The sequence below is a fragment of the Apiotrichum porosum genome (assembly GCF_003942205.1).
Source record: "Apiotrichum porosum strain DSM 27194 chromosome Unknown scaffold_8, whole genome shotgun sequence".
NCBI lineage: Eukaryota > Fungi > Basidiomycota > Tremellomycetes > Trichosporonales > Trichosporonaceae > Apiotrichum > Apiotrichum porosum.
This window is the reverse complement of record NW_021167115.1, coordinates 110,458-134,491: the sequence shown is the minus strand read 5'-3', so window position 1 is coordinate 134,491 and position 24,034 is coordinate 110,458. Positions and strand designations below refer to the sequence as shown.

Sequence of the window (24,034 nt, the reverse complement as noted above, 5' to 3'; positions counted from 1 at the left end):
CTCACAACAGTCTTTTTCTCTCTGGTCTTCTTGCTTTCAATGCTTTTTGTGTTTGTCGGGAATGTGTGGCGCTCTGCGCGACTCCGGTCTTCTCCTTGTTCTGGTTCTTGTCACCTACTCCTCCTTCTCTCTTTCTCTCCTTCTCCTCTTCTGCCCTCTCCTCCCCCTTCTCCCCTCCCCCCTCCCTCCCTCCCTCCTTTACTTGCGTGGGCTCGCTGCACGCTCACTGGTACCTCGCAGCCCTCGCAGCCTCAATCGCACCCATCCGCTGCCTAATCCCCGCAAGACCAGAGACAGTGCTGCTGGTCCTGTGCGCCGCGATACGCGCTTGCGCGATCGCGCTCTCTCTCGGGGCAGCACCAGCAGCAGCAGCACCGCCAGCACCGCCACCCAGTCCCGTCCCGCCAGCGAGGCGGGCCTTGGCTTCCTCGAGGCGTGCAGCGGCGGATCCCACTGCGGCGGTGGGGCCGGCACGTCGCGCGGCAGCGTGGTCGGGTGGTGGGGGCGAGGACAGCTTCGTACGGGCGAGGGCGACACCGGCACCAGGAGTCGAAGGCGTGCGCCGGGAGGCAATGTTGGTGGCTGTCGGCGTGGCCTCGGCGAGGGCCCTTGTGCGCGGCGCGAGGGAGGGGCGGGACGAGACCTTTGTGACCGTCCTGTGTCCCAAAGACGCGGTAGGCGCGAGGGAGCGACGCGGGGTCGGCGCTGGGAGAGTCTGGCGCGAAGCTGTAGCGGTAGTCGGAGCAAGGGACATGGACTGTCTTTGAGTCTCGGCGACCGGCTGGCGTGGTGTTGGCGCCAGTGAAGTGCGGCGCGTGTCGAGGCGCTTCATTGAAGATGTGCGCGTCATACCCGAGCCGGGGGTCTCAGAGTATGACGATGCAGCACTGTCGCCGCGCGTCAGGTCCCTGCCTGAGCCAGATCGGGGGAGCGTCGAGCGGGATTGTTGTTCCGTGGCCACAGCGTTGCGTGTCGATCCCGACCGAGGCAGAGTTGAGGTACGTTCGAGCGCGCGTGTCGAGCCACTGCGCGGCAGAGTCGACCCGGTGGCGGCGACCGAGATGCGGCGCGACGAGACGGACGTGGGCATGCGGCGTTCTGCAGCGGGAGTGTGGGTCGCCGGGGTCAGGATCGGTGCTGGGAAGCGTTCGACCGCGTCGGCCCATCTGTCCTCCGAGGATGGGGCGGGGACAGAGCTGCCTGGCCGAGACTGAGTCGCGGGGGTACGACGCATGGAGAGGGGAACGTCTGGGCGGTCCACAGCAACACGGCGCGGGGTGGTGCTCGCGTGCGCCTCTCGGGCGAGGTGGGATGACACAAACCGCGTCGATGCCGAGGAAGGAAGAGCGCGGCTCGACATGGACCCGGGCACGCGTGACGAACCCACGCGCGTGAGGCCGCTGCCACGGGTCGAGTCCGATCGCTGGATGGCACGCGTCGAGTCTGAACGCTGGATGGTGCGCGTCGAATCGGAGCGCTGGATGGTACGGGTCGAATCCGACCGGGTGATGGTACGCGTCGAGTCGGAGCGAGGAAGACCACCACCACTAGTGAGGCTGCCGCTGCCTGCAACGGGCAACCCCCGTGTGTCGATGTGCGCGAGCGTAGCCGACCTGCTCATACCGCCGGTGGATGACACTTGACGAGAAGGACGAAGAGATGCAGGGACGATAGGTTCTTCTACGATGGTGTCGTCTCCTTCCGCATCCGAGAGGTCGGCGAGCTGAAGGCCCTGGGCCCCTGCGCCGACGAGGAAGCTCTCTTCGGTACCACTGGCGCGCTTGGGCCTGCTTGCCCCGCGACCAAGAAGCGTAGCGATGTCAACAGTGACGTCGGCGGCGTGTGTTGTACGGTGTGATGAAACGGGGTGGCGACGGTGGGGAGTGAACGCGGTAGCCGCCGACGGGGTGGACGCTGCCTGCGTACGCGACGGGGCTGGAGTGCGGGCCGAGGATGGCGGGGTGAGCTGGAAGCTCTCCGAGTCGAGGAGCACCCCAACACTGGCGTTTGGTTCAAAGATGGCCGACTGTTGGCGGCGCGGAGCCTCGCCAACAAAGTTTGTGGTTGCCTGGTGGCGCAGTGGGGAACGGCGCGCAGGGGTACGATGGCTCGGTGCTGCGGCGAGGAAGCGGTTTTCGTCTTGCAGCACTTCCTCTTCCTGCTGTGCGGCTTCGAGCTTTGCGGTGAGGTTGGTGCATGATGGCCGGCGCTTGCTCATTGGGACGACGGGCGACAGCAACGAGTCGGATGTAGAGGAAGGCGGGGTGGACACGCTCAACGTGCTGCTGCCCGTGCTGGATGGGGACGACGGCCGCGCAGAAGCAGTGTTTGCAGGGCGGAGAGTCAGTCCCATGCTCCTCCGACGTTCGCGGTTGCTTTCGACAGCGACCTCGAGGGCATCATACGTCCTGTCGCCGATAGACGCGGCCTGGAACGATGCGTCAAGCATGGACACGTTCAGCAATGTTTGGGACGACGGGCGGCGCACATGGCGTTGTTGTGCGTGGGAAGTGGAGGAAGGCTTCTCGCCGGATTCCTCCTGGATGAAAAGGCGGTCCATAAACGCTGCAGGCGAGCGTGCCGGGAACGCTCGCTCGTCGCGGAACATGCGTTCTTTGTGTGGTGTGCGCGAGTGCGTCAATGCCGTCGGCGAGGTGGATGTGGTCGCCGCCGCTGCCGTCGCTCGAGGGGTGCGCACCCAGCCTCGTGCGTGTTGAAACGATCTCGATTCCTTGTTTGGCGAGGGCGAATTGTTGTATTCGCCGCTATGTCTGTCGCCGGCGGTACGGTGTTCGCGGTCGTAGCTCTGGTGCACAGGTGCAGGTCGCACGGTTGGTGAATGCAAGGGTTGCTCACCCATGCTGTGCCAGGTAAGAAAGTCGCGGTCTGCTCCTGCTCTGTCCCCACTGTGGCCACGGTCCTGCGACGGTGATGGCTGGTGTTGGGGTGCTTCCTCCTGCTGGTCTCGAGCGCGAGACGATAGCGAGAGCGTCGACGAGCGCGAGACGATCCTCTTGGATGTCGGCTCGGCAGCGGCGGCGGCGGCGGTGAAGGCGAGGTCGCGATCACTGTCCCAGCCGCGGTTTTCAAAAAAGGCGTAGGCGCGCTCAAACGCAGGGGTGCGCGGCAGGTTGCGGAGGGAGGAGGACGGTGGTGCCGCAACGGATGGTGAATAGGAGGAAGGGGGTTGCAACAATGCGCTGGTGGAAGTGATGCGTCGGAGTGAGCGAGGTAACGAGCTGCTCGATGTGCGCCTGTGGCTTCTGTTGTTGACGGACCGTTGGCTGGGCGGCGGTGGTGTGGGAATGTCGGAGGGGTCGCCGTTATGCCGGGCCGGAGAAGGAGTCGTGCTGTGGAATGCAAGGCCGTCGAGGTCTTGGAGAGCGTGAATTGACCAGCGCTGGGAGCGACGGGTGGTAGAAGAAGAGGGTGAAGGAGTGTGTTGGGCTGACATTGTTGCTTGTTGTTGTTGTTGACCTGCCCAGCGAGTCGCGCTAGTCGTCGTCGGTGGTGGGGAGCGTGACAGGCGCAGGCGGCGTCGGCGGCAGGGTGATAGGGGTGGGATGGATTGAAAGAAACCAACAACGCAAACACGGACGGCAGACGCCAGACGCGTGTTGTGTTTCTCTGTCTGGCCCCCGTTTAGAGTTTGGGGGGGGTGCCAGACGCGAATTTGTCAAAAGGGGGAATAATAGCCGCAAACATTTTCTAATTGGATTAATAAAAATCAGTCACCATAGAGCAAAACACTGCTTTAAGGTTTCTTATTCCACCAGTCCGAGACATTGGGCCTGCGCGTGACATGGCTCTCCCGTGTCTGTGGTCTTGCTTGTGGCCACAGCAGCCGTTGAATTGCCGCTGATCCGCTGAATGGCGGCTATGGCGTTGCGCAGGAGGGGGGCCGGGACGGCCGGAAAACGGTGTGTCATGTGCAGCCCATAGGCCATAGGGGCCGTAGCATGGCACCTTGGTGTGCAGTTTGGAGGCTGCTCATGGCCTCTGGGTGTGCCTGCGCAGGCCCAGGTGGTCGACAACCAGCGACCAGGTGTTCTGGACAAGCGAGGTTCGAGGGTTATCAGATGCAGGAGTCCCACCCTCCCACTTGCTACGCAGGGGTACCTCGGTTATACCTACCTGCCTCATGGCTCGTGGATCATGTGTGGAGTGTGATCTGTGAAGTTCTGCACTGTGCTCAAGATCCTGCTCTCGTGAAAGGTAATGTACATGTTTCTACGCCAAATGGGTACATGAAATTAGTCTGCGTGTGTGTGTGTGTGTGGTGTGGTGTTGCGGATATCCGCGTCGTTGTCGTATGCTCCCTCCGGCTCCCCTTTGTCGTTTTCACGCCACGGCCCGCATGCCGTCGCTGACTGTCACGGCTCACTTGCGACCGGTACCAGCAGTGACAGCCGCGCTCTTGTGACCAGCCGTAGCGGACTGGAGCTGCAGCCACCAGCCCTCGCTTCTCAGCGTGTCCAGGCAGTACTCGCCCAGCACACCGGCCGTCGTCCTGGCGTCCATCCGCGTAGTGTCCAGCTCGTACTCGCCACAAAGACCGCTGACGGGGGCAATGTGTCCGATCTCCTCCTCCATACGCGTCTGGATCAACGCGCTTGGGTCCGTCGAGATCGTGAGAGCGCCCTTGGCACGAGCCTCTTCGCGCGCGGGGTCGGTTAGACGACGGACATTCTCGTCCTGCGATGCAGAGAGGATGACGTGGATGAAAGCAAATCCGGAACGTCGAGCGAAAGCGATGAATTCGTGCATGATAGCCAAGTCGGTTGGGCGAGCGGCGACGGACAAAAAGTCGGTGAGCACATAGGTTGGTGGCGTGGGGCCCGTCGGCGACGAGACCGAGTAGTTGCGCGCAATGGACTCGAAGATTGCGTGTTTCTGTAGCAACGTCAGTTACCAGTGCCACAACACAGACAGAGTGAACCGCCGTCCAAAGAAGACACCATGCCGAGAATAGCCAAGCCAGACGCGAACCAAGGGCAGGCAGAACATTCTGCGAGCAGCTGGCCAGCGGCTACCGCCGTAACACCGTGCGGAGAGGCCCAGCGGCCGCACGACACACGGACACACGGACGCATGGGCCAAACGGCATCGGTGTGGCACATGGCCGGTCCACAGTCGCGAAACCACCTCGCAGCATTCCAAGCCCCGAAATGCACAGGCTGCTGGCCTGGTCGCTCACACCTGGTGGATCGGTGGGGACAGGGGGGCACATCACATTGCAAGCTGAGAACGACAAGCGGGTCACGAATGGCACCGTTTGTTTCCTTGCTCCACAGAGGAAAGGAGGCGGGACAAAGGGATCGTCGGATCCGCGCGTCTCCAAGTTGGGAAGGGGAATTGTGGGTTCGTGCCACTCACGAGGTTCTTGCGCAGATGGCCGTGAGCTGGGTCGTCCGACTGGTAGAGCTGCGAAGCCGCAGAGAGGAGGGAACGGGTGTCGAAGAACTTGCAGTTGGGCAGGATCTTGCTGTAGTGCGACCGGACAGCCGAAGAGGTGTGGTGGGAGTGACAGCGAGTATTGATCATAGGGCGGCGAGGGCGAAGAGAACGAGAACGAGAAGAAGAAAAGAAATGACACACACACACACACAGAGTCAGCGCCCTGTCTTTTTCAAGTTCCAGGCCAACTTACACAAGCTCGTGGGCAACGGTGTGCTTGCCAACGCCGGGGAAGCCGTTGATGAGAATGAGGGCGCCAGGCATGGCTTTGGCGGCTGGTGAGTTGTTAGAGGGTGATGAAATGGGTATGAAAGCTGATGTCAAAGTAGAATGGAGGAGAGGGAGGGGGGAATAGTGACAGACAGCGCAAGAGGTCAGAGCGGACAAAGCCCACGAGGACAAGGACACGGCGCCCGTTGCTCCATACAGCACATGACGCATTCCCACGCCCGTGGATCTCGCAACTGGGCGGTACCGTTCTCCTTCTGCGTGCCACTGCTCGACTTCTCGTTCTCAAACGTGCTCAGACGGGCAACGCACGGTGGGCGTGGTTGTCGCCTGCCACAAAACAGGACCGCGCTGAAGGGTCCGGCTACGCTCAGACGTCGAGGCGGCCAGCAACGCCGCATGTCTCCGGGTGTTCCGAGGAATGCTGGCGTGAACTTGCCGGCCGGCGAGCCGCCGTGACAGTCGTGCACTTATCGACACTGGCCAGCGGGGTGTGTATCCAACGTTCCAACGTCGTGCGCTGGCTTGCTGGTACGAGGTGGGCAGAAAGTCACTCACGAGTAGGCCGCTTCTCTGGCTCTGGCTCGAAGGGCGTCGTCTTGGACGAGTTGCCGGGTCTGTTGGCGAGACGCTTGAGCATTGACGACATTGAAGTTATGCGTGGTGGTGTTTTGGAAAGAAAGAAAAGAGAGAGTATGTGTGTGTGTGTGTAAAGGAGAGACAGAGCGAGAGTTGAGCACGGCAACACAGGACAGGTCGATAAAATGACACCACACGGGGCAGGTCGTCTGTTATGAACGCACGAGACTGCGGGTACCATACAGGTTCGATGGCATCTCCCCCCCCCCCCCCCCCCCCCCCGCATACCCACAGCGGCCAGCGGGTACGACGGTCCATGTCGACCTGCAGGCGCTGGTTGTGGCGTTTCCGGCGCGCGCGCGAGCGCGCTCTCTGTCTCGGCAGCTTCCAGTCACTGCATACCCCCGACCTGGGCATCTAGGACTCTAGGACTCTGTCCTGTTCCAACGCGGGGCTACAGCGACAGACGCTGCTTCAAGGTGGCGACGACTCGATGGCCCTTCTGGGCGTCAGCGACTAGCAGAACGCCAAACGCCCAACGCCAGACGCCCAGCACCCCGGCCAGCTTCCACACCTGTACCTGCACCCCATTGCGCGCACCACTCACGAGGCCAGCATGGCTACTCTGCTGGGCAATCGGGCTGACTGGGCTGATGTCTGACCCACACGCTGCCTAATTTCAGCCGCGCAGCGGTCGTTCGCACCGCGTCGACAGGTCGTTTCCCTTTTCATCTCCAGTTTTCCGTGGCCTCGGTCCCTTCCATCCCTTCTGCAGCCCCGGCCCTTTTTTCCACTTATTGCTCGCCCCCCACATGGTCAACCCCACCGTCTGCATACACGGTTTGCGGCTCTGCTCACGCATATGCAAGGGTGCCCCCCCCCCCCCCCCCCCCTACATGCATACAAGCTGTGTACGTTGTGCGGAAGTGACGGGACACCACCTCCAGACGCGGGCCACAAACGGGGGACCACACACTGACAGGTCCCAGAAGCTTTCCCTTTGGTGGTGGCGTATGGTGGCAGAGGAGGACGTCATCACCCCCACATGCCTGTTCCCCTCACCTGCATGGCTGTCTTGTCTTTCAAGGTCCGCAATAGCGGGGCCGGCCCGCGGTCTGCTCACATGCATCCTGTCGAGTTTTCTGGTGTTGTGCCTACAGCGGTGTGCAGGGTGATGGGTGTGCCGTGCCGTGGCAACCATCCTCCGGCGTCTTTGATGCGACAGTAGCCGGACACAGCGCGATACGATAATGAATCGCCTTACGCGTGTCAGACATCAACGCTGTGGATGTACGCGTCGACCCTCTTGGAGCACAACCAGAGTTTCTTCTCCCCAACGAAGCTGCAGAAGCGTCTTACCGGGGCTAACGAGGGTCTCGCCCGGTGGCTCACGGAATGTAGCGTGGCTGGCGCACAACCAACTGTGCATGCGCACAGACTGCACAGACTACACCCACGAGAGTGGTACTACCTCCCTTCACAGTGAGGGTTCCAGTCTGCGCGAGGCAAAAAGTAGGGTTTGGTTGGCAGCGTCGCTGTCTGGTGGCGCGGCTTGAGGCTGGCAGTGAGGTGGTCTGGACGAGTACACGGCCGCCGTGAGCGGTACAGTGGTCCATCAGGCAGTCCAATGCGCCAATGCTCAACGAAAGAAAGCAATCACTGGATCTCTGGTCTGTTGTCACCTGCAGGCGATGAGAAGTGGCGCCAAGTCTAGGCGTTGGGTGACTGCCTCTGCGCCTGGAGTCGTCGCAACCCTGGAAATTTGGACGTTTCTGGGAGTCTGAATCTCTCCGCGGAGCTCTCCGCCGACTCCAGGCGCGTGGCAAAAGCATCTCCAGGTGACCGCAGGCCACTAGCCCGCTGGCCGCTAAGGAGTTCCAACAGTATCGCGCAAAAGTCGCCACATCCACACCTCACGCACTCTTTTCAGGAATGGCCCTTGTTCCTCGATGCCGAAGACCAGGTGGTCAATCCTAGGGCCTTGAAATGTCGAGTGTTTCAACTGTTTCAACACACAGCCTCCACCACCACAGGTGCATGGCCTATTAGACGTCGCAATGAAACAAGAAGAGACTTTGGTTCATCCTGTTGGCCGCAGATGTCGTTACGTTGGTGCGAGCAACCAAGCAGCAGTGGATGAACGTTATTGTTCTCCCTCTCATGTCCGCTGCGCAGCCCCTGCCAAGCACCACCTATCTCCATTATCTCCACCAGCAGCCTCATGTACACCCCGTCTACGAGCGCAAACCTCTGCATATGCAACATTCGCACCCCCGCAGCTCCTCCTATCCCAAAAAAACCTCTCGTCCCCGCACCTCCGCCGCCACCTCCACCTCCGCATCCCACGCCACTGCCGTGTCCCTACAAGCCGACGCCGACGCCGACGCCGCCACACGGGGGACGTCCACGAGGCGCCGGGCAGGGACGAAGGGTTGGAAAGTGGGGGTGGGATGGCGCCGGAACCCATCAGCTCTTCCGGTCCAGATAGGCCTGCCTGTGTTTTGAGCTGTCTGTGAGCACAACCTGTGGTGGTGAGGGGCTGAGGAGGGGGTGACTGTATGGCAAAGGTGCACCAGGCATTTCAGCAGCGGTCATGCTTACATGCTTGCTAATACATCCATCAACTGATTGCATCAAAGCAGGCGCCCATGCTTGCGAGCTTGTGATGACGCACACGTGATGCCAATAGCACACTGTAGTCGAGGAATGGGGTGGCAGGTGCCACGCTCGGTTCGCTCGGCATGCTGCCTCCTGCACCTACACATACATAGAGAGCGTGTGCGCAGTGGCCACCCAACGCCCAGAGGGGTCAAGTGCGGAACCCAAAGATACACTGCGGTATGAGACATGAGACGTGCGAAAAAAAAGACAAAAGGATTTGGAGCCCCCAGGATGCAGGACGTGTGTCTCATTTTCGAAGTGTTTTCGGTTATTTTTCAATCACCTTGCCGATCACTCCCCCCTCGTTCATCATGACATGAGGACGGTTCATGAATCCATCGCTCTCTCTCTCTCTCTCTCTCTCTCTCTCTCTCGTCCACTGCATTCTGAGACAAACCCTCGTGTGTTATCAAACCAGATAGAGGCTACAACCATTGATCTCACTCAGCCGCCTCGGCCTGGGGGAACCTCGTGGGCTTGCGCGGGGGCGAGTCCGGGATAGGCGTGGGCATAGGGCGGGGCGGGATGGGGATGGGGGCGCTGGGCACTTGCCAGTGAGCACATAACATACAGTGCGTCGTGCATGGCTGGCATTTGGGACTCACTTGTGGCGTCGGTTCGAGAGGGTGCGGGTGAGGTGCTACCGACGGACGGGTGGCGAAGAGGCGAACGACAGAGACAAACGTCGTACTGGGAATACAACCGATTCTCTGGCGCCATTGGCGTATATAACCACCTCTGCACGATGTTGACTCAACGTCTCGCACCTGATGCGCTGACGCTTGATGTGTGAATGGTGATGTGATTTGAGACTCGGGGAGGGGGACTGGTGGGCATGGTCCGGCCCAGGCGCCACCCCAGATCCCATGCAACGGTGCGATTGTGAGTGAGTGAGTCAACTGATGTGTACTCTGTGCGTGCTGTTGGCTTGCTTCTTGGGTTCTGAGAACGAGTTGTCGGTTCTCATACTGCGACAACGGGGTATTCCTCCATTGGCCACCGGCCGGAGCCTAGTGGCATTCATGCGCGAGGAGTTGGTTGATGGCCTGTTCCTCGGTAGTTCGTTGATGGCAAGGAGTAGTGAGGGCTGAAGCTGTGACATTCATTCCTCGACCATCGCTCGACTACCTGTTGTACTATAGCAGATCACAACCATCTTGCTCACAGAGCAAATCACGATCTCGCATCCAACACTCTGCCGCCACCACTACATCATACCCACTGACGAGATCGTTTTACCTCTTCTACAACAAGTCCCGCCGCGGCCTCCAGCTACAGTACAGTCTGCGCAGAGCCTGTGACATTGTGCACAGCCTCCATCAGCGTGTACCGCTGGTTTTATAGTCAGTCACAATGTCTCAGGGGGCTCGTCACCGTTCAGTGATGGGGTGGGGAGTAGGAGTCGGGTTCGGACTCGGACTCACTTGGGCTGGGGCTTGGGCTGAGGGTGCGGGTACGGCGTGGCGGGGCGAGGGGGAACCCATCCGCTCATGTTCTGGGACGATGTGTCAGCACCCTCCATCATCCCAGTCATACGTACGACTGGGGTCATGGTAGCTGGCGTGGATGTGACGGAGGGTGGTGGTATGTAGCAAGGGTGGCGGATGGTGGGTGGTGATGGTGTGGGTAAAAGCCAAAAATGTCCTGGGGGGCTACTTATATGTCTTGTGATCCTGTGACCACTCGACGACGGCCGCCACACAGAGGCCAAGCCCGAGTTAGCTTTTGCACTTGAGTAAGCTCGCGTCCTTACGGTGGATGCGGAATGGTGCCTTCCCTTTCGATGGATCGGTGGGGGCAGGCCTCGTTACGCATTGGAACCACGCCTTTATTCTCATCACTTGCCATTGTTCACTCGTTCGCGCCATATGGGTCCGTCTTGCCCGCAGTCTCTTATCGACGCTCTTTCTCTGATGCACGTGTGATCAGTGGAGCACCCTCCACTCGCTCCATCACATACAGCGATTGTTCGTTTCCCTTGTATACACGCCGTCAGAATCACGTAGCTGCCACGAGGGTGCAAAAGGTGGATGAAAATGCATACTGCTGTAATGCAGCAGTGAAGGTGATGTTGTGTTTGTGTTTGCTGGTGTCGTTGTACTGTGATTGTCTGTCTGTTTGTCTGCGTCCGCCGCAGGTGACAAAAGATATCGGACAGGATATGGGAGCGAATGTGAAAAAAATGGAAATGTGACCTCTGTACCCTCTCCTCCATGCAATGATCCCTCCCTCCTCTCCACTCTCGATCCAAAAGCCAAGGCCAGAAGTGACCAGAAACCATCTAGTGGTTCCTACCCCTCATAGCCTTCTTCATGCCCTTCTTCCTGCCTCCACCACCGCCACCATTGCCCCGCATGTTGCTCTTCAGCGAACCAGCTGCAAACGGCATCGGCGCGCCGCGCTTGCCTTGCTTGCCACCACCACCACCGTGCTTGCCACCGCCATGGCCCGCAATTCCGTGCTTGTGGTTAACGCGGTGGTGCTTGCCCTTTAATGCTGCTCCGGGGGACGGGTGGGACGGGCGGGAGATGGGAGAGGCGAATGCGTCGCCGCGAATGGCATGGGGGGCAGGCAGCGCGTCCTCGTCCGAGTCGTCCGAGGCATACTGGTTCACGAGGCGAGCAAGTGCCGGCGAGTCACCGTTAGCCTTGTTGGAGCCGTACGCTGCTGCGAGTGGAGGACGACCGTTCTTCTTGTTCGGCGACGATTGCACGCTCTCCTCTCCGCGCCTGCGCTTGGCGGCGGGACCAGCCGGGGAGACTTCGGTGCTGGACGACGCGGCGGTGGCGTCGGCGCGGCTTGCAGCAGAAGGAGTGCCGTTGGGCAGCTTTTCGCCACGGGGTACGCGCATGTAGCTGAGCAAATAGGCCGAGCGGTCGTGCAGAACCGTACTGAGCTTGACGGGAGACACGTCCTCGTCATCTGCGCTGTACCACGATCCCGAGGGGCCGAGGACATAGCTCGTGTAATGGCCGTAGTGCAGCGACGTTCCGTGGTGGCAAGTGACCGCAAAGAGGCGGTACTGGGTACCGTCATGGCGGCCCTCGGTCATGTACGGCGCAATGTCCAAGGTTTGGGGGTAATCGATGAGGTTGTTGACCTTTGTCATGCGGCCAGGGTTCTGGAATGAGAAGCCAAACCTCTTCAAGTGAAGAGTGAGGACTGGGGGAGCCTCGGCGATACGCATCGCCTTGGTAGCAGCAGACTTCTTCTTGCAGTTTTCACAATTGTACTTGTTGTCGCCGTCCAGACGGTCCTCGTGAACCAATCCCTTGAACAGGTCGTCAATGGTCTTGGAGCGGGCCGGAACGTCGAGCGACAAGTCGAGAACAGAGTCGAACGTGTCTGACGGCTTGCGGCACGTCAAGCAGAGCACGCGAGAGCGCAGGCGGCCGCCCCACATCTTGTACACCCATGTCTTGAGCTTTTCCTTCTCGGGGTAGTCCCTGAATTTTGTCAGTCGAGATGTACACTGAGGAGGGAAGGGTCGTCGACTCACTTCGGCTTGCCAGCCAACTCGGTGTTCTGGAGCGCATCAGTGACAAAGCGGAAGAACTCGTGCGCGTCCTCTTGACGGTTCTTCGAGAAGCCTTTCTTGATTTCTGCAAAACAAGTCAGCCGTGTTGACAACCCGAAAAAGAAACAAATTGAAAAAATCAATGTGTCAAATCACCGACACTCACGTCCAAGATTGTTGTGAACTGCCAGAGGGCGGTACGCTCTCTTCTGGCCGGCAAAGTGCTCCGTGGTGGCAATCTTGCGGATCGCACAGAGCATGCAGAACTTGCTCCTGGCAGCGAGGAGACCTGAACCCAAGTGTCAGCTGACGTCGCGCTGAGAGGCTTTCCACCAGCTTGACTCACAGTCACCCGGGTTGTGGCCGACAGCCACACGCAGCAATGGCGGGGTGTGTAGCAACACCTGCAAGGTCGCGTTGGTGTAGCACGCCATTGAGCCATTATACAGTCCCGCGGCACGCTTGGCACTTGCAAACGGCTCGGGCCAGGTCATGTCCAGCTCGCCCTTCTTGGGCATGGCGGCCGACGCTGTCTTTGGGGTAGTCTTGGGAGTAGCAGCGGCGTTGGACTTGGGCGTGCCGTTGGGTGTACCATTCACGCCGTTGGCGTGGCCGTTGGCATGGCCGTTCGCAACAGGCGTTGTTCCGGGGGTGTTCACCTCGCGCTCCTTGCCCTTCCTCGACGGGGTGGTCGCGGCGGTGCCGTTCACAGTTGCGTTGGCGCTGCCTGCGCTGACGCTCGTCGCGCTCGTTCCCTTGGGTGAGGGGGGCAGCATGCTGCTGCTCCCACTGGCCTCATCTGAGATATTGTCCTGGGTCTGGGCCGAGGGCGCCGCTGCCGAGGCGGAGATGGAGACGCGTGTGGGCGCGACGCGCTTTACGGCGGCTTTGGGAGCGGGTGAGGACACTGGGGAAGGGGAGCGAGCGGTCATGACGACGCGCTTTGCGTGGTCTCCGGTGTATGCCTGACGCTTTGCGTCGTAGAGGACAAACTCGAGTGTGCGTGTCGGCCCCATGGTGTCAAGGTGTGGTGTTTGTTGTCGCTGGATCGCTGGGCGAGAAGGGACATCAACAACCGGAGGGGACGGCAACGAAAATCACTCGGCGCACAGAAAATGACGGGCGGACGCACGGAAGCAAATTTGAGTGAAAATGGCAGCAGCGGTTCCGTTCCTCACCCAACAGGGCTACAACATTAAATAAAACGACCACCTAAATATTGGGTTCTAGATCGCATGCAGACCGATACCGTCCTCCCGTCCACGCCGCTTCTGCCTCGGCGGGCTCAACTCGCGCCGTGCATCCCGCTGGGCCTCGGTGCTCAGCCGCGACACGGCCGAAAACGGCGGTTGACCGCCACCCACAGGCTCGAGCGCTCGAGGCTCATCGACCTCCTCAAACGGGTCATCCGCCTCGGGGGACGGTGCGTCGGACCGCCTGCCGCGCTCGGTCCCTGCCCCTGTGCTTGTCGATGTCGATTCTACAGCAGCACCCTCGTCCCTCTGGCGTGCGACGGCTGTCCACACATTCTCGCCGCCGAGTGTGAAGCGGGCCGAGGTGGGGCTCTTGATTGCGCGGCTCTCATAGTCGGCGTTGAGAAGACGGCTGTCCTCTGGCTGGAACAACGGCGAGTTGGGCGAGCTTCCGATAAAGCTGCCAGCACGCGAGGGTGGCTTGGAGCCGCGCAGGCTGCTCCCGCGTCGTCGGGGCGAAGGCAATCCGTATGCCTCAATGTCGGCCTCACGCGTAGGTACCGGACGGTATCCGCCGTCACTCTCGACGTCTTCTTCGGCATCATAGTCCGAGTCGTGGTGTTCCGTCTTTGCCTCGGCATGCTTTCCAGCCTTGATGACCTGGTCCACGACGCAGAACTGGAACACGTTCATGATGAGCGGGAAGATGGCCAGGACAAAGATAATCTGCACGTCCACGCTGAGGAACGACAGTATCTCTTGCCCGAATCGGATGAGGAGGGCCGAGATGCGCGGCAGTGTGAGGGGAAGCAGGACCACCAGTTTCATTGTGACGATGGCGAGCAGGTAAGGCTGCAGTTGGCGGAGCCAGCTGTGCGGAGTGTCAGTTTAAACTTGCTGTGCAGGACATGAGGAAATGGGTACACACAATCGCCACTGTGGGGGTTGGCCGTACTGTCCACTCGTGTACCCTTCCGGGCCGTAGTGCTTAATAAACAGGTTGGTGTAGGACCGCAGTGCGAGCCAGAGAATGGCAATGCCTGTACTGTTAGCACATTTGACTCGCTCCAGTCAACGCACCAACTGTCGTGTCGATGAGAATGTTGAGAAAGTACAGGGAGCAAGGGTTCTTGTCGCCGGCATCGGCCACGACGCTCGATATCTGTAGCGTTAGCCTAGAGGTCCTGAAGCACACACGCAGCAGTGCGTTTCGCACAGCACAGTGACAACTAGACATTGTCACCGGCCCGCATGCCACTCGCCACCCACCAGAATGTTCAGGCCGTGGATGACTGCCTGGCCCACCAGCTGCTTGCCGACGTCGTACAGCCATACCCTCCATTTCCGTTTCCGTTTCTCCAACTGGCGCTTGATCACCAGCGACGTTATCACCATGACACCCATGAGGGCCTGGACAACGAGTGCCGTAGGGCCCAGGAGATGACATCGCTCTGCGTTGGGATCGGGCGGGGCCGGTTCGGTAGGGAGCGGTAATGGAAAGGGCAGGCCTGGCGCGGTGGAGTTGCCGTCGTCCATGGCGAGCGAGTGCTCCTGAGGGAGACTGAGCTGGGTGGTGAGGGAGGAGGAGGCGGTGGTGGTTGTTGGTGTGGGAGAAAGGTTATGTGGGACAGTGGGGTTAAACGTGTAGGATCCAAGATGGCAAAAGAGACGACAGAGGCTGGCGCTTGCGTATGGGCGCGCGGGGCCTGAACCAGGTGACACGGGGGGTTGGGCCGGCGGCGGTGGAGGCGTTACCGAGACGAACGAGGGCCTGAGATAGAGGATGGTGCGCTGGCGATGCACACACGAAATATGCAGCGCCTGGGACAGCGATGGGTCGACAATCGAGGTGTGAGATGGACGATCACACGACGACGACGACGACTCGAGTGTCCATGTGGGCGGGTCATTTGCTGCGCTTGGCCGGGGCTGGGCGGGCCGATTAGTCCGAACTGAAACATCAATATAGTTGTATTAGAAAGTGTTTGATCCCGCTTGTATTGCACTCTTTGGTTTCATGATTTTTTCCACACGCTGCCCCTCCTTCGCTGTTTTCTCGTTCTCTCTCTCTCTCGCTCTCCACCCACCAAGGCCACCGACCACCCATGCTCAACGCTCTCGCTGGGCCGTCGCGCTCCGTGGCTGCTGCTACTGCAGCAGCTGCCGCTCGCGGCATCGTCGCCACCGTCCCGCTCACCAGGTCGCTGCACGCCTCGGCCTGCGTGTCTGTCAAGCGGCCCCAGAAGCCTTGGGAAGTGTTCGTCCCGCCCGGCCGCGCAGTTGGAACGGGATCGGGCGAGCGTTTCGTCGACAAGCGCCGTGTGGAAACGCTCAAGATCCTGTACAAGACCGCCGAGCCCAACGCTGGATCTGCAGAGAAGCACTCCAAGGGCAACTTCGGTCTCGCCGCTTCGCGGAAGGAGGCCTACATCCACAAGAGCGCCGGCTCGTTCAGGCGCTTGGCCGCAGACTTTCAGCGTGGAGGAGCGCCGCCCGAGCCCAAGGTGCGCAAGCCGCGCAAGCAGAGAGGCATCAAGGTCCGCCCCCATGCTGCTGTTTACGTCCCGCGCCCCGAGCCGCTACCTGGCACCATCAAGCCTGCGAGCTTTGACCGACAAGAAGGTGGGTGTATTTCTCTTTTGACGGACTCGGACTGACACCCAAGGTCAGCCGTACGAGAAGCCCTACAAGCAGCACGAGGACACGACTTTCCGCTCCGCGGCACTCCCTCCACCCAAACGTCGATGGGAACCGACCAAGAAACTCACGTTCGCGGCCATGGCGGGTCTGCGCGAGCTGCATACCCAGGACCCCGCGATGTGGACGCGAGACAAGCTCAGTCACCAGTTTGGAATCAGCTACGAGGCCGTGACGAGGATTCTTCGCTCGAAGTTCCGCGCTCGAGAGGAAGCCGCGACAATGGGCAGCGTCAGCCGCGCAGGGGTGGAGGCTTCGGACTCCGACCCCGCGACTAGCCTTGATCTCGGCAAATGGGACCGCCGTGCGAGTGTTAGTGATGATGTCTCGCCCGTGCCCGTTATTCGGAGGGCATACGCTGCCAAGCGCCAGCTGGAAACGGAGGCCGCAGAAGCAAGAGGAGAGAAACCTGCCCTTGGAAAGTGGGCGCGTCGGTAGTTTGGAGAGTGAGGAGGTTCGCTTTTGTCGTTTTTTTGTTCTTCTTGTCGTCCCCCCTGTTTGTACACCTCTCCCTCCCTCCAACCAACCAACCCAACCGCATCGTTTTCCATTTCGAGTTCTCTCTCGCCACGAGCTAGTATACCTCATGCATGCAAATCTCACACGTCACACAAATCCCCACGGCTGCCGCTGCGTGCTACTACATCATATCTAGTGACCCTCGCGCTTGCGGGGAGCCGCGCGCAGAATGTTGTCGACACGGAGGATGAGCTCGCTCGCCTCGGAAGCCGACACGACGACCTGCCTCTTGAGCTTGAACGACTCGGTGATGCCCAGGTCGCGCATAGACGCAATGGCGCCCTTGTCCATGTCGAGACCGGCGTCGGAGCGGCCCTCGTAGTGGGCAGCGCGGAGCTGGGAGACGAGGTCCGAGCTGTCGTAACCGCCATTGTCAGCGATAATGGTGGGCATCTGGCGGAGGGCGCGCGAAAAGCCCTCGACAGCAAGTGCACGCTTGCCCGAGACGGTGCGGGCAGCCTCGTCGACGGCGCACGACATGAGCATCTCGGCGCAACCACCACCAAGAGTGACACGGGTCTCCTTGACGGTCTGGGACAGGACGGAGAGGGCATCGTGCAGCGAACGCTCGGCCTCGTCGACCATCTGCGAAGTGGCGCCGCGGAGAACGACGGTGCACGCCTCGCCGGCAGCAACACCCGAAAACTTGATGAGCTTGTCCTCGCCAATCATAATCTCCTCGATCAGGTCACAACGACCAATCTTGACCTTGTCGGGCTCGTCAAAGGTGGACGCAATCTCACCACCAGTGACAAGGGCGAGGCGCTCAACACCCTCAAAGTCGGCGTGCTCAATCGACATGACGCCGTTGTCGGCGAGGAGCTGCTCGGGGTAGTTGTAGATGAGCTGGCGGTTGACAAAGCAGGTGATACCGTGAGCGGCAATCTGGTTGACCTTGGCCTTCATCTTCTCGCGCTCGGCACGCTCAAGCTCGGCGAGCTTGCCAGTGCCGTCGACGCGCACACGGGCACCAAAGATCTTGATCTTGTCAGTGTCCATGGACGTGTTGGCGATCAGGATCTTGGCGTTCTCTATCCGCTTGGGCGAGTTGACGGCAATCTGCTTGTCGAGAATAAAGCCCTCGTCGAGGTACGAGTCGGTAAGCTTGCCGCCGACCTTCTTGATAATCTGAATGTGCTCGAGGTCGGTCGAACCCTTGAGGCGGAGAACGGCGTCCACGGCAAGGTTGGCAAAGTAGTCCTTGTCCTGGGACAGAACCTTGGACGAGAGAGTGGTACGGGCAATGTTGAACAGGTCCTCGCGGAACTTTGCGGGGTCGGCAGAGTTGTCGACGGCCGAGCCGGCGAGGGCGCCAAGGGCGGCCTTGGAGGCGATACGGTAGCCCTCGATGACGGTCTGGGGGTGGATGCGCGACACGGTGACAAGCTTCTCGGCCTCGCGCAGCAGCTCCGAGGCAAGAACACACACCGAGGTGGTGCCGTCACCAACCTCGTCGTCCTGGACCTTGGAGATGTTGACGAGAATCTTGGCAGCGGGGTTGTCGAGCTGGATCGACTTGAGGATGGTAGCACCGTCGTTGGTGACAATGATGCTGCCGTCCGACATGGACTGGAGAATCTTGTTCATGCCCTACGCGGATAGTTAGTATGTCTTCTATCGCGAGACCGTGTACTCGTACTCACCTTGGGGCCGAGCGTCGACTTGACAAGGTCGCCAAGCGCCATCGCGCCGACAAACGACGAGAGACGGGCGTTCTCGCCACGCTCCTCAGTAGCCTAAGACATTGTCAGCACGAGTTGGCGTCATTGCCAAGGGGGTCAAGCGGAAAGAGTCCAGTGGCACTGCCTGGTCGCAGCGGACAAGTTGCGTCCATCACGTCGCGCGGGCGCGGGCGCGTGCAGGTGCAGAGTGGCCAGCTGTCCGCTCGCTACCAGTTGTTTGAGAGACACACCTCTTCGGCAAAGACGTTCATTATGCGGGGTGAACGTGGGCTGTAATTAGGTCGTAAAAGTGGTAGACGGCGTGCTGTCTGTCGTGTAACGTGGTTGTTGGGACTGACGAGAGCACTTTTGGAATGAGGTGGAAGGATGATCCTCGAGAGACTCTTTGGCGACGACGCGAGCGCGTGTCAGGTCACGTGATGCTGACAGCTGAATTAGAAGAGCGGTTGTAATGGTGATTAGTGTTGCATTTACTAATTGGAGGCTAAATGGCTCGTGCCTGTTTCCGGTCGCCTCTCTCTCAGTCGACTGTGTCTCTCATCTCTACCTCTGTACTTCTCGCTCTCACTCCCGCTCTTTCTCTCTCTCTCAGCACAGCGCGTGCCTCGAACACAATCCACACTATTACCCCATCAAGAGCCATGCGGAATCTCCCCATCGCTGCCCTTTCGTCCTAGCCATCCAACACCTTTACGAACCACTACCATCTAGACGCCGCCCATCATGTCCTCCAACTTCTACGCCTCAACCCACGCTTCATACTGGCTCCTGACCCGCTCTGAGCTGCAGACAGCACGCGAGACAGACTTGAAATACGCAACTGCACACCAACTCTATTGTTTGAACATCTTCTTTGCGTCCTTGATCCAAAAGCTCGGCAAGCGACTGTTACTCCGTCAAGTGCCCATTGCGACTGCGACTGTTTACTTTCGGCGCTTTTACACCAAGAATGCCGTGTGCGAGACCAACCCATACCTCGTTCTCGCGGCGTGCGTGTTTGTCGCTGCCAAGATTGAGGAGACGCCGGTGCACATCAAGAGTGTCGTAGCTGAGGCAAAGGTGGTGTTTGCCGGTGAGTCTGCGTGCTATGAGTGACGACTAGTCTTGGCAAGCGATCTGACGCTGCAGAACATAACATCAAGATGTTTCCTGCGGAGGCGCACAAGCTCGGCGAGATGGAGTAAGTCCCATGATGTGCTGCAGCGTCTCCTCGTCCCAAAACTAAACGGCCTAGGTTCTACCTCCTCGAAGACCTCGACTTCCACCTCGTCGTGTTCCATCCATACCGCGCCCTCGCCAACATCTTGGGCCGCGAACCAGCCGACGCCGGGCGCTACCCCAAGACCCGCGTTGAGGAAGATGCGGACGTGAGGAAACAAGAGGCTGAAGACCGCAAGAAGCGCGAAGACGAGGCTAGACGCGCGGCTGGACCTGGTGCGGCCGGCGTCAAGGCGCTCGCACTGCCCGAGGAGGAAGGGGAGAGTGAGGCAGAGAGGGTTAGGCGGTTGATGTATCGTGGGTCGGGAGAGGGGTTGATGGAGGTGAGCTACAGTGTTTCCGGCACAACACAACATATGGACTCTGCTGACAGTTTCACTTTACAGATCGACGAGGGCACAATGCAGATTGCATGGTGAGGACGACGACCGGCGCGGCACTGGAGTTCGCTAACTAGTCTCTCAGGTTCACCATCAACGACACATTCCGTACCGACGCTCCGCTCCTGTACCCGCCATACATTATCGCCCTCGCGGCCGTCTACATTGCGTTTACGCTCACGACCATGTCGGGTGCCAGCGCACGTACGCGCTCGTCTACCCAAATCTCCTCGGTTGCCAACAGTCTGGAAACCAACACTGCCCTTGGACTCCCTCCTCCCCCAACTTCGCCTGCCGAGTTCCTCGCCTCGTTTGAGGTATCCCTCCCGACGCTGTTTGCGTGCGTACAGGACATTATCTGCCTGTACCCCGTATGGGAGGCGTTTGAGCCCACACCTCAACGCGCGAGCGTCAATGGCAGTGCCAGTGCTGCTGCCGCAGCAGCAGCGGCCGCGGCTGGCAACCAACCCCCCAAGCCTGCTGGGATCAAGTTTGGCCCCGAGGATGCCGAGGCTCTGGTGAGGAGGATGATCGAGGAGCACATGGTAGATGTCGGACATCCGGACAATGCGGGCAAGAGCACACCCGAGGCAGCCAGGAAGCGAACCAGGTAGAGAGAGTCACCTCAGGTCCATCGCCCTCTCGTTCTCTCGCATCTTCTACAGCATCTCTCGCATAGCCTGTTCAGTTACCATCGGCACCCGCATCCTGCCTCCTGTCTCCTGTCTCCCGCCGCCCTCCTGCCGTCCTGCCGCCGTTTGTCCTGTAGTTGTACCAATTATGCATGAAAGTACATATGTGTCGCCCTCTCTGTCTCTCTCTCTGCCTCCCGTCCTCCCTCACTCTGCGTGAGCAAGGAAGACGAGATGCGCTCTATCTACTTCATCAATGGGAAAGATGCATTTTTATCATCTGAACAAACCACCAACCGCTACGCGCTTAAGCGAAGAGACGCTTGGTGTACGAGTTGAGGCCGTGGACACCACCCTCGAGCTGGGCCGAGGCGGTACGGAGCTCGAAGCGGACCGAGCCGTCGCGGCATCCCTCCTGGAGGGCGGTGACGGAACGGACACCCGAGTCCTGGAGCGAGTGCTGGAGACCAGTGTAGAGGTAAGGAGCAAACTTGTGGACGGAGCCCTTGTCGGCGACGTCACCCGAGACACCCTGGGCGACCTTGACGGTGTCGCCCTCGGAGAAGTAGCGGGCAGTGGCGGCGTTGTTGGCGGCAGTGTTGGGCTTGGAGCCGGGCTTCTGGGTGTGCTCCATGGCCTCGATCGAGCCCATGCCGCGGTAAAGCTTGACGCGCTTGCCCTCGTGGTAGAAGTACTCTCCGGGCGACTCGGTGGTACCGGCGAGCATACCGCCCATCATGACGGCCGAGGCACCGAGCGAGAGGGCCTTGGCAATGTGGCCAATGTTGCCGATACCGCCGTCGGCAATGGTGGGGACACCAAAGCGCGAGGCAAACTCGGAAACGGCGTGGACGGCAGTACCCTGGGGACGACCGACGGCCATGACCTCCTGGGTGATACAGATCGAGCCCGAGCCCATACCGATACGGAGACCGTCGGCGCCGGCGACGATGAGCTGAGCGGCCTGCTCGCGGGTGACGACGTTGCCGGCAATGACCTCGAGACCGGGGAAGGTCTTCTTGATCCACTGGATAAACTCGATCATGTACATCGAGTTACCCTGCGACGAGTCGAGGACGACAACGTCGAGACCAGCCTCGACAAGGAGGGCGAGACGGTCACGGTCTCCGGGGCGGGTGCCGATGGCGGCACCGCAGTAGAGCTGCTTGGACGAAGGGACCTTGGAGGCGAGGGGGAAGTTCTGGTTCTTGAGCAGGTCGGAACGGGCGACGAGCGAGACGAGGTTGCCGGCGGCGTCGAGGATGGGGAGCTTGCCCTTCTTGGACTCGCGGATGATGGTGTTGGCCTGCTCGAGGGTAAGGCCGGCGTTGCCAGTGACAACGTCGGTGGTCATGACATCCTTGAGGGGGAGGTCGGCCTTGCAGAACTGGACGTCACGGCCAGTGACGAGACCAAGGAACTTGCCGCCAATCTTGCCGGTAGCTGTTACATGGGATCAGCCACGGAACAAGTGGGCTCAAAAAGCCACAGGGTGTTTGTACTAACCGGTGATGGGGACACCGCAGAAGCCGAGGCGCTCCTTGACGCTCAGGACACTTTGGGGTTATCAGTTAACATGATCGCCCGATGAGATCGGAGAATGGTGCTTGCTCCTGTTACTCACTCGCCGACAACCGCGTCAGGGCCGAGGCAGACGGGGTCCGAGATAAAACCGTTCTCGTACTTCTTGACCTTGCGGACCATGGCGGCCTGCTCCTCAGCAGTGCAGTTGTGGTGGATAATGCCGAGACCACCGTGGAGGGCCATGGCGATGGCCATGCTGATCAATTGTCAGTCACACGACTTTGTCAAGGGTGGCGATCCACCCGCCGCCGCCCGGTGGCGACGACAAGATCAAAGACAACACCCACCGGTCCTCGGTAACAGTGTCCATGGGCGACGAGAGGAAAGGAGCGTTCAGGAGAATGTTGCGGGTGACGCGGACCTGGAGCGAGACCTCGTGCGCCTGCTTGGTCAGCCGAGGTACGCTGGTGCAGGGGGAAGAGATCAAAAAAATCTCCATCTCATGCCCAGATCATGATGCTCACGGCAAAGTTGATGTGGCCGGGGAGCATGAGGAAGTCGTTGTAAGTGAGACCACCGTTCTTGCGCGAGTCCATGAGCTCGGAGAGGCTGAGGCCGTCACCGCGCTTGTACTCGTTCAGGTAGGCCACGGCATCGGCGGCGTTGAGGGGCTCAGCCGAGCGAGCAGGGGTGGTGGTGCCGTTAGCAGACATTGTGTGTACTTGATAGGGGGTTGAACAACTAGATGCAGGCGAGCGAAGTACGAGGTTGGTGGGAGAGCGACGAGATTTTGTCTGAATGAAGCTTTCCCAAGAACCAAAAGGAGATGGACGTGTCGTCCTGTCTTATATAATGGCTCCCGCCGCCGCACCCAGGGTGGGACAAAACATCGCGTCGCAGGTGAAAATTATTTGCTTCCGCTGTCGGCAGTGTTGCTGCTGCGCCGCTGGTGGCGCCGCCGGACCATTTGGCAGCGGGGCCGCATCCATTGGCCGCTAACGCATGCCCCGGTGGCAGCGGTCGAGACATGTGTCGACAGCCCGCAACGATCGGATCGGGCCCCCAGCTGATAGACTGCGCGTGCACAGAGCGTACCCACGTTACCGGATCAGACACAGGGGTCGAGAGGACGGTGAACGATGGAACCGTCTTGTCGATAAGCGGCTCCCCACCAATCACTGCGTGTACCCAAGTCCGATGGGCTGCACCACAGCCTGGACAGCTCGGTCAGCAGGCTGACCGACGAGCACATGGTCGTTGTAGCGAGGGGGCGAGTGGCCTCGCTTCGGTTCTGTCGATAAACAGCACCTGGCGCAGCTCGTCAAAGTGCACCTTGTGATCGCGGGTCTGAGCGCAGACGGTGGCCCACGTTGACCGCCAGGACGGGATACGACGAAACGGACGAGAAACGTTGATAGAGCGGTGGTGAAGGGCCGGTTGGGGCGGTCGAGGTGGACACGCAAGAGCTGTACCGGCAAGCGTACGAGCGTGGGGGCTGGCCATCATCGGGGCCGCAGGATGCTCGCCTCGGTGCCGTGCGGCAAGTGTGCGATGGGCGGCTGTCAATGCTGCGTTCGTCTTCAGCAAACACGCGAGCCAGAGCCATTCTGAACCAGGGAGCGTTGAGGGCCGCAAGAGGAAGTTGGTCAGGCAGTGACATAGAGGTCGTGGTGTCGGGGTGGGGGAAGGGAGGGGTCGGGTGGGCCTGAGTGGCAGAAAGTGAGTCGGCTGGGGTGGACATGGAGGA

General features: G+C 60.2%; 9 protein-coding genes across 9 annotated transcripts; 2 read left to right on the top strand and 7 right to left on the bottom strand.

Annotated features, from left to right (window-relative positions):
- Positions 1–223: 223 nt before the first annotated feature.
- On the bottom strand, positions 224–3,454 carry EHS24_008844 (uncharacterized protein; the record flags this gene model as incomplete). The annotated part of the gene is made up of 1 exon (XM_028624146.1): positions 224–3,454. The coding sequence occupies one exon, from the start codon at positions 3,452–3,454 to the stop codon at positions 224–226; it is 3,231 nt and encodes a 1,076-aa protein (XP_028475218.1).
- A 926-nt stretch (positions 3,455–4,380) lies between these two features.
- EHS24_008843 (uncharacterized protein) lies at positions 4,381–6,334 on the bottom strand (the record flags this gene model as incomplete). The annotated part of the gene is made up of 4 exons (XM_028624145.1): positions 4,381–4,893; positions 5,377–5,485; positions 5,651–5,732; positions 6,244–6,334. 4 exons carry the CDS (start codon positions 6,332–6,334, stop codon positions 4,381–4,383), a joined length of 795 nt encoding a protein of 264 aa, XP_028475217.1.
- A 3,031-nt stretch (positions 6,335–9,365) lies between these two features.
- EHS24_008842 (uncharacterized protein) lies at positions 9,366–10,477 on the bottom strand (the record flags this gene model as incomplete). The annotated part of the gene is made up of 3 exons (XM_028624144.1): positions 9,366–9,465; positions 10,350–10,420; positions 10,466–10,477. The coding sequence occupies 3 exons, from the start codon at positions 10,475–10,477 to the stop codon at positions 9,366–9,368; spliced, it is 183 nt and encodes a 60-aa protein (XP_028475216.1).
- A 729-nt stretch (positions 10,478–11,206) lies between these two features.
- EHS24_008841 (uncharacterized protein) lies at positions 11,207–13,458 on the bottom strand (the record flags this gene model as incomplete). Its single annotated transcript, XM_028624143.1, has 4 exons — positions 11,207–12,371; positions 12,425–12,527; positions 12,609–12,731; positions 12,789–13,458. 4 exons carry the CDS (start codon positions 13,456–13,458, stop codon positions 11,207–11,209), a joined length of 2,061 nt encoding a protein of 686 aa, XP_028475215.1.
- Positions 13,459–13,668: 210 nt separating this feature from the next.
- EHS24_008840 (uncharacterized protein) lies at positions 13,669–15,171 on the bottom strand (the record flags this gene model as incomplete). Its single annotated transcript, XM_028624142.1, has 4 exons — positions 13,669–14,506; positions 14,564–14,675; positions 14,716–14,797; positions 14,905–15,171. The coding sequence occupies 4 exons, from the start codon at positions 15,169–15,171 to the stop codon at positions 13,669–13,671; spliced, it is 1,299 nt and encodes a 432-aa protein (XP_028475214.1).
- Positions 15,172–15,740: 569 nt separating this feature from the next.
- Positions 15,741–16,782, top strand: RRG9 (Required for respiratory growth protein 9 mitochondrial; the record flags this gene model as incomplete). Its single annotated transcript, XM_028624141.1, has 3 exons — positions 15,741–16,257; positions 16,301–16,644; positions 16,780–16,782. 3 exons carry the CDS (start codon positions 15,741–15,743, stop codon positions 16,780–16,782), a joined length of 864 nt encoding a protein of 287 aa, XP_028475213.1.
- A 201-nt stretch (positions 16,783–16,983) lies between these two features.
- Positions 16,984–18,784, bottom strand: CCT2 (T-complex protein 1 subunit beta; the record flags this gene model as incomplete). The annotated part of the gene is made up of 3 exons (XM_028624140.1): positions 16,984–18,441; positions 18,495–18,587; positions 18,764–18,784. The coding sequence occupies 3 exons, from the start codon at positions 18,782–18,784 to the stop codon at positions 16,984–16,986; spliced, it is 1,572 nt and encodes a 523-aa protein (XP_028475212.1).
- Positions 18,785–19,256: 472 nt separating this feature from the next.
- On the top strand, positions 19,257–20,745 carry SSN8 (RNA polymerase II holoenzyme cyclin-like subunit; the record flags this gene model as incomplete). The annotated part of the gene is made up of 5 exons (XM_028624139.1): positions 19,257–19,605; positions 19,662–19,713; positions 19,768–20,074; positions 20,138–20,166; positions 20,217–20,745. 5 exons carry the CDS (start codon positions 19,257–19,259, stop codon positions 20,743–20,745), a joined length of 1,266 nt encoding a protein of 421 aa, XP_028475211.1.
- A 325-nt stretch (positions 20,746–21,070) lies between these two features.
- IMD1 (inosine-5'-monophosphate dehydrogenase) lies at positions 21,071–23,000 on the bottom strand (the record flags this gene model as incomplete). Its single annotated transcript, XM_028624138.1, has 5 exons — positions 21,071–22,206; positions 22,270–22,319; positions 22,388–22,543; positions 22,635–22,729; positions 22,812–23,000. 5 exons carry the CDS (start codon positions 22,998–23,000, stop codon positions 21,071–21,073), a joined length of 1,626 nt encoding a protein of 541 aa, XP_028475210.1.
- Between the last annotated feature and the right edge of the window lie 1,034 nt (positions 23,001–24,034).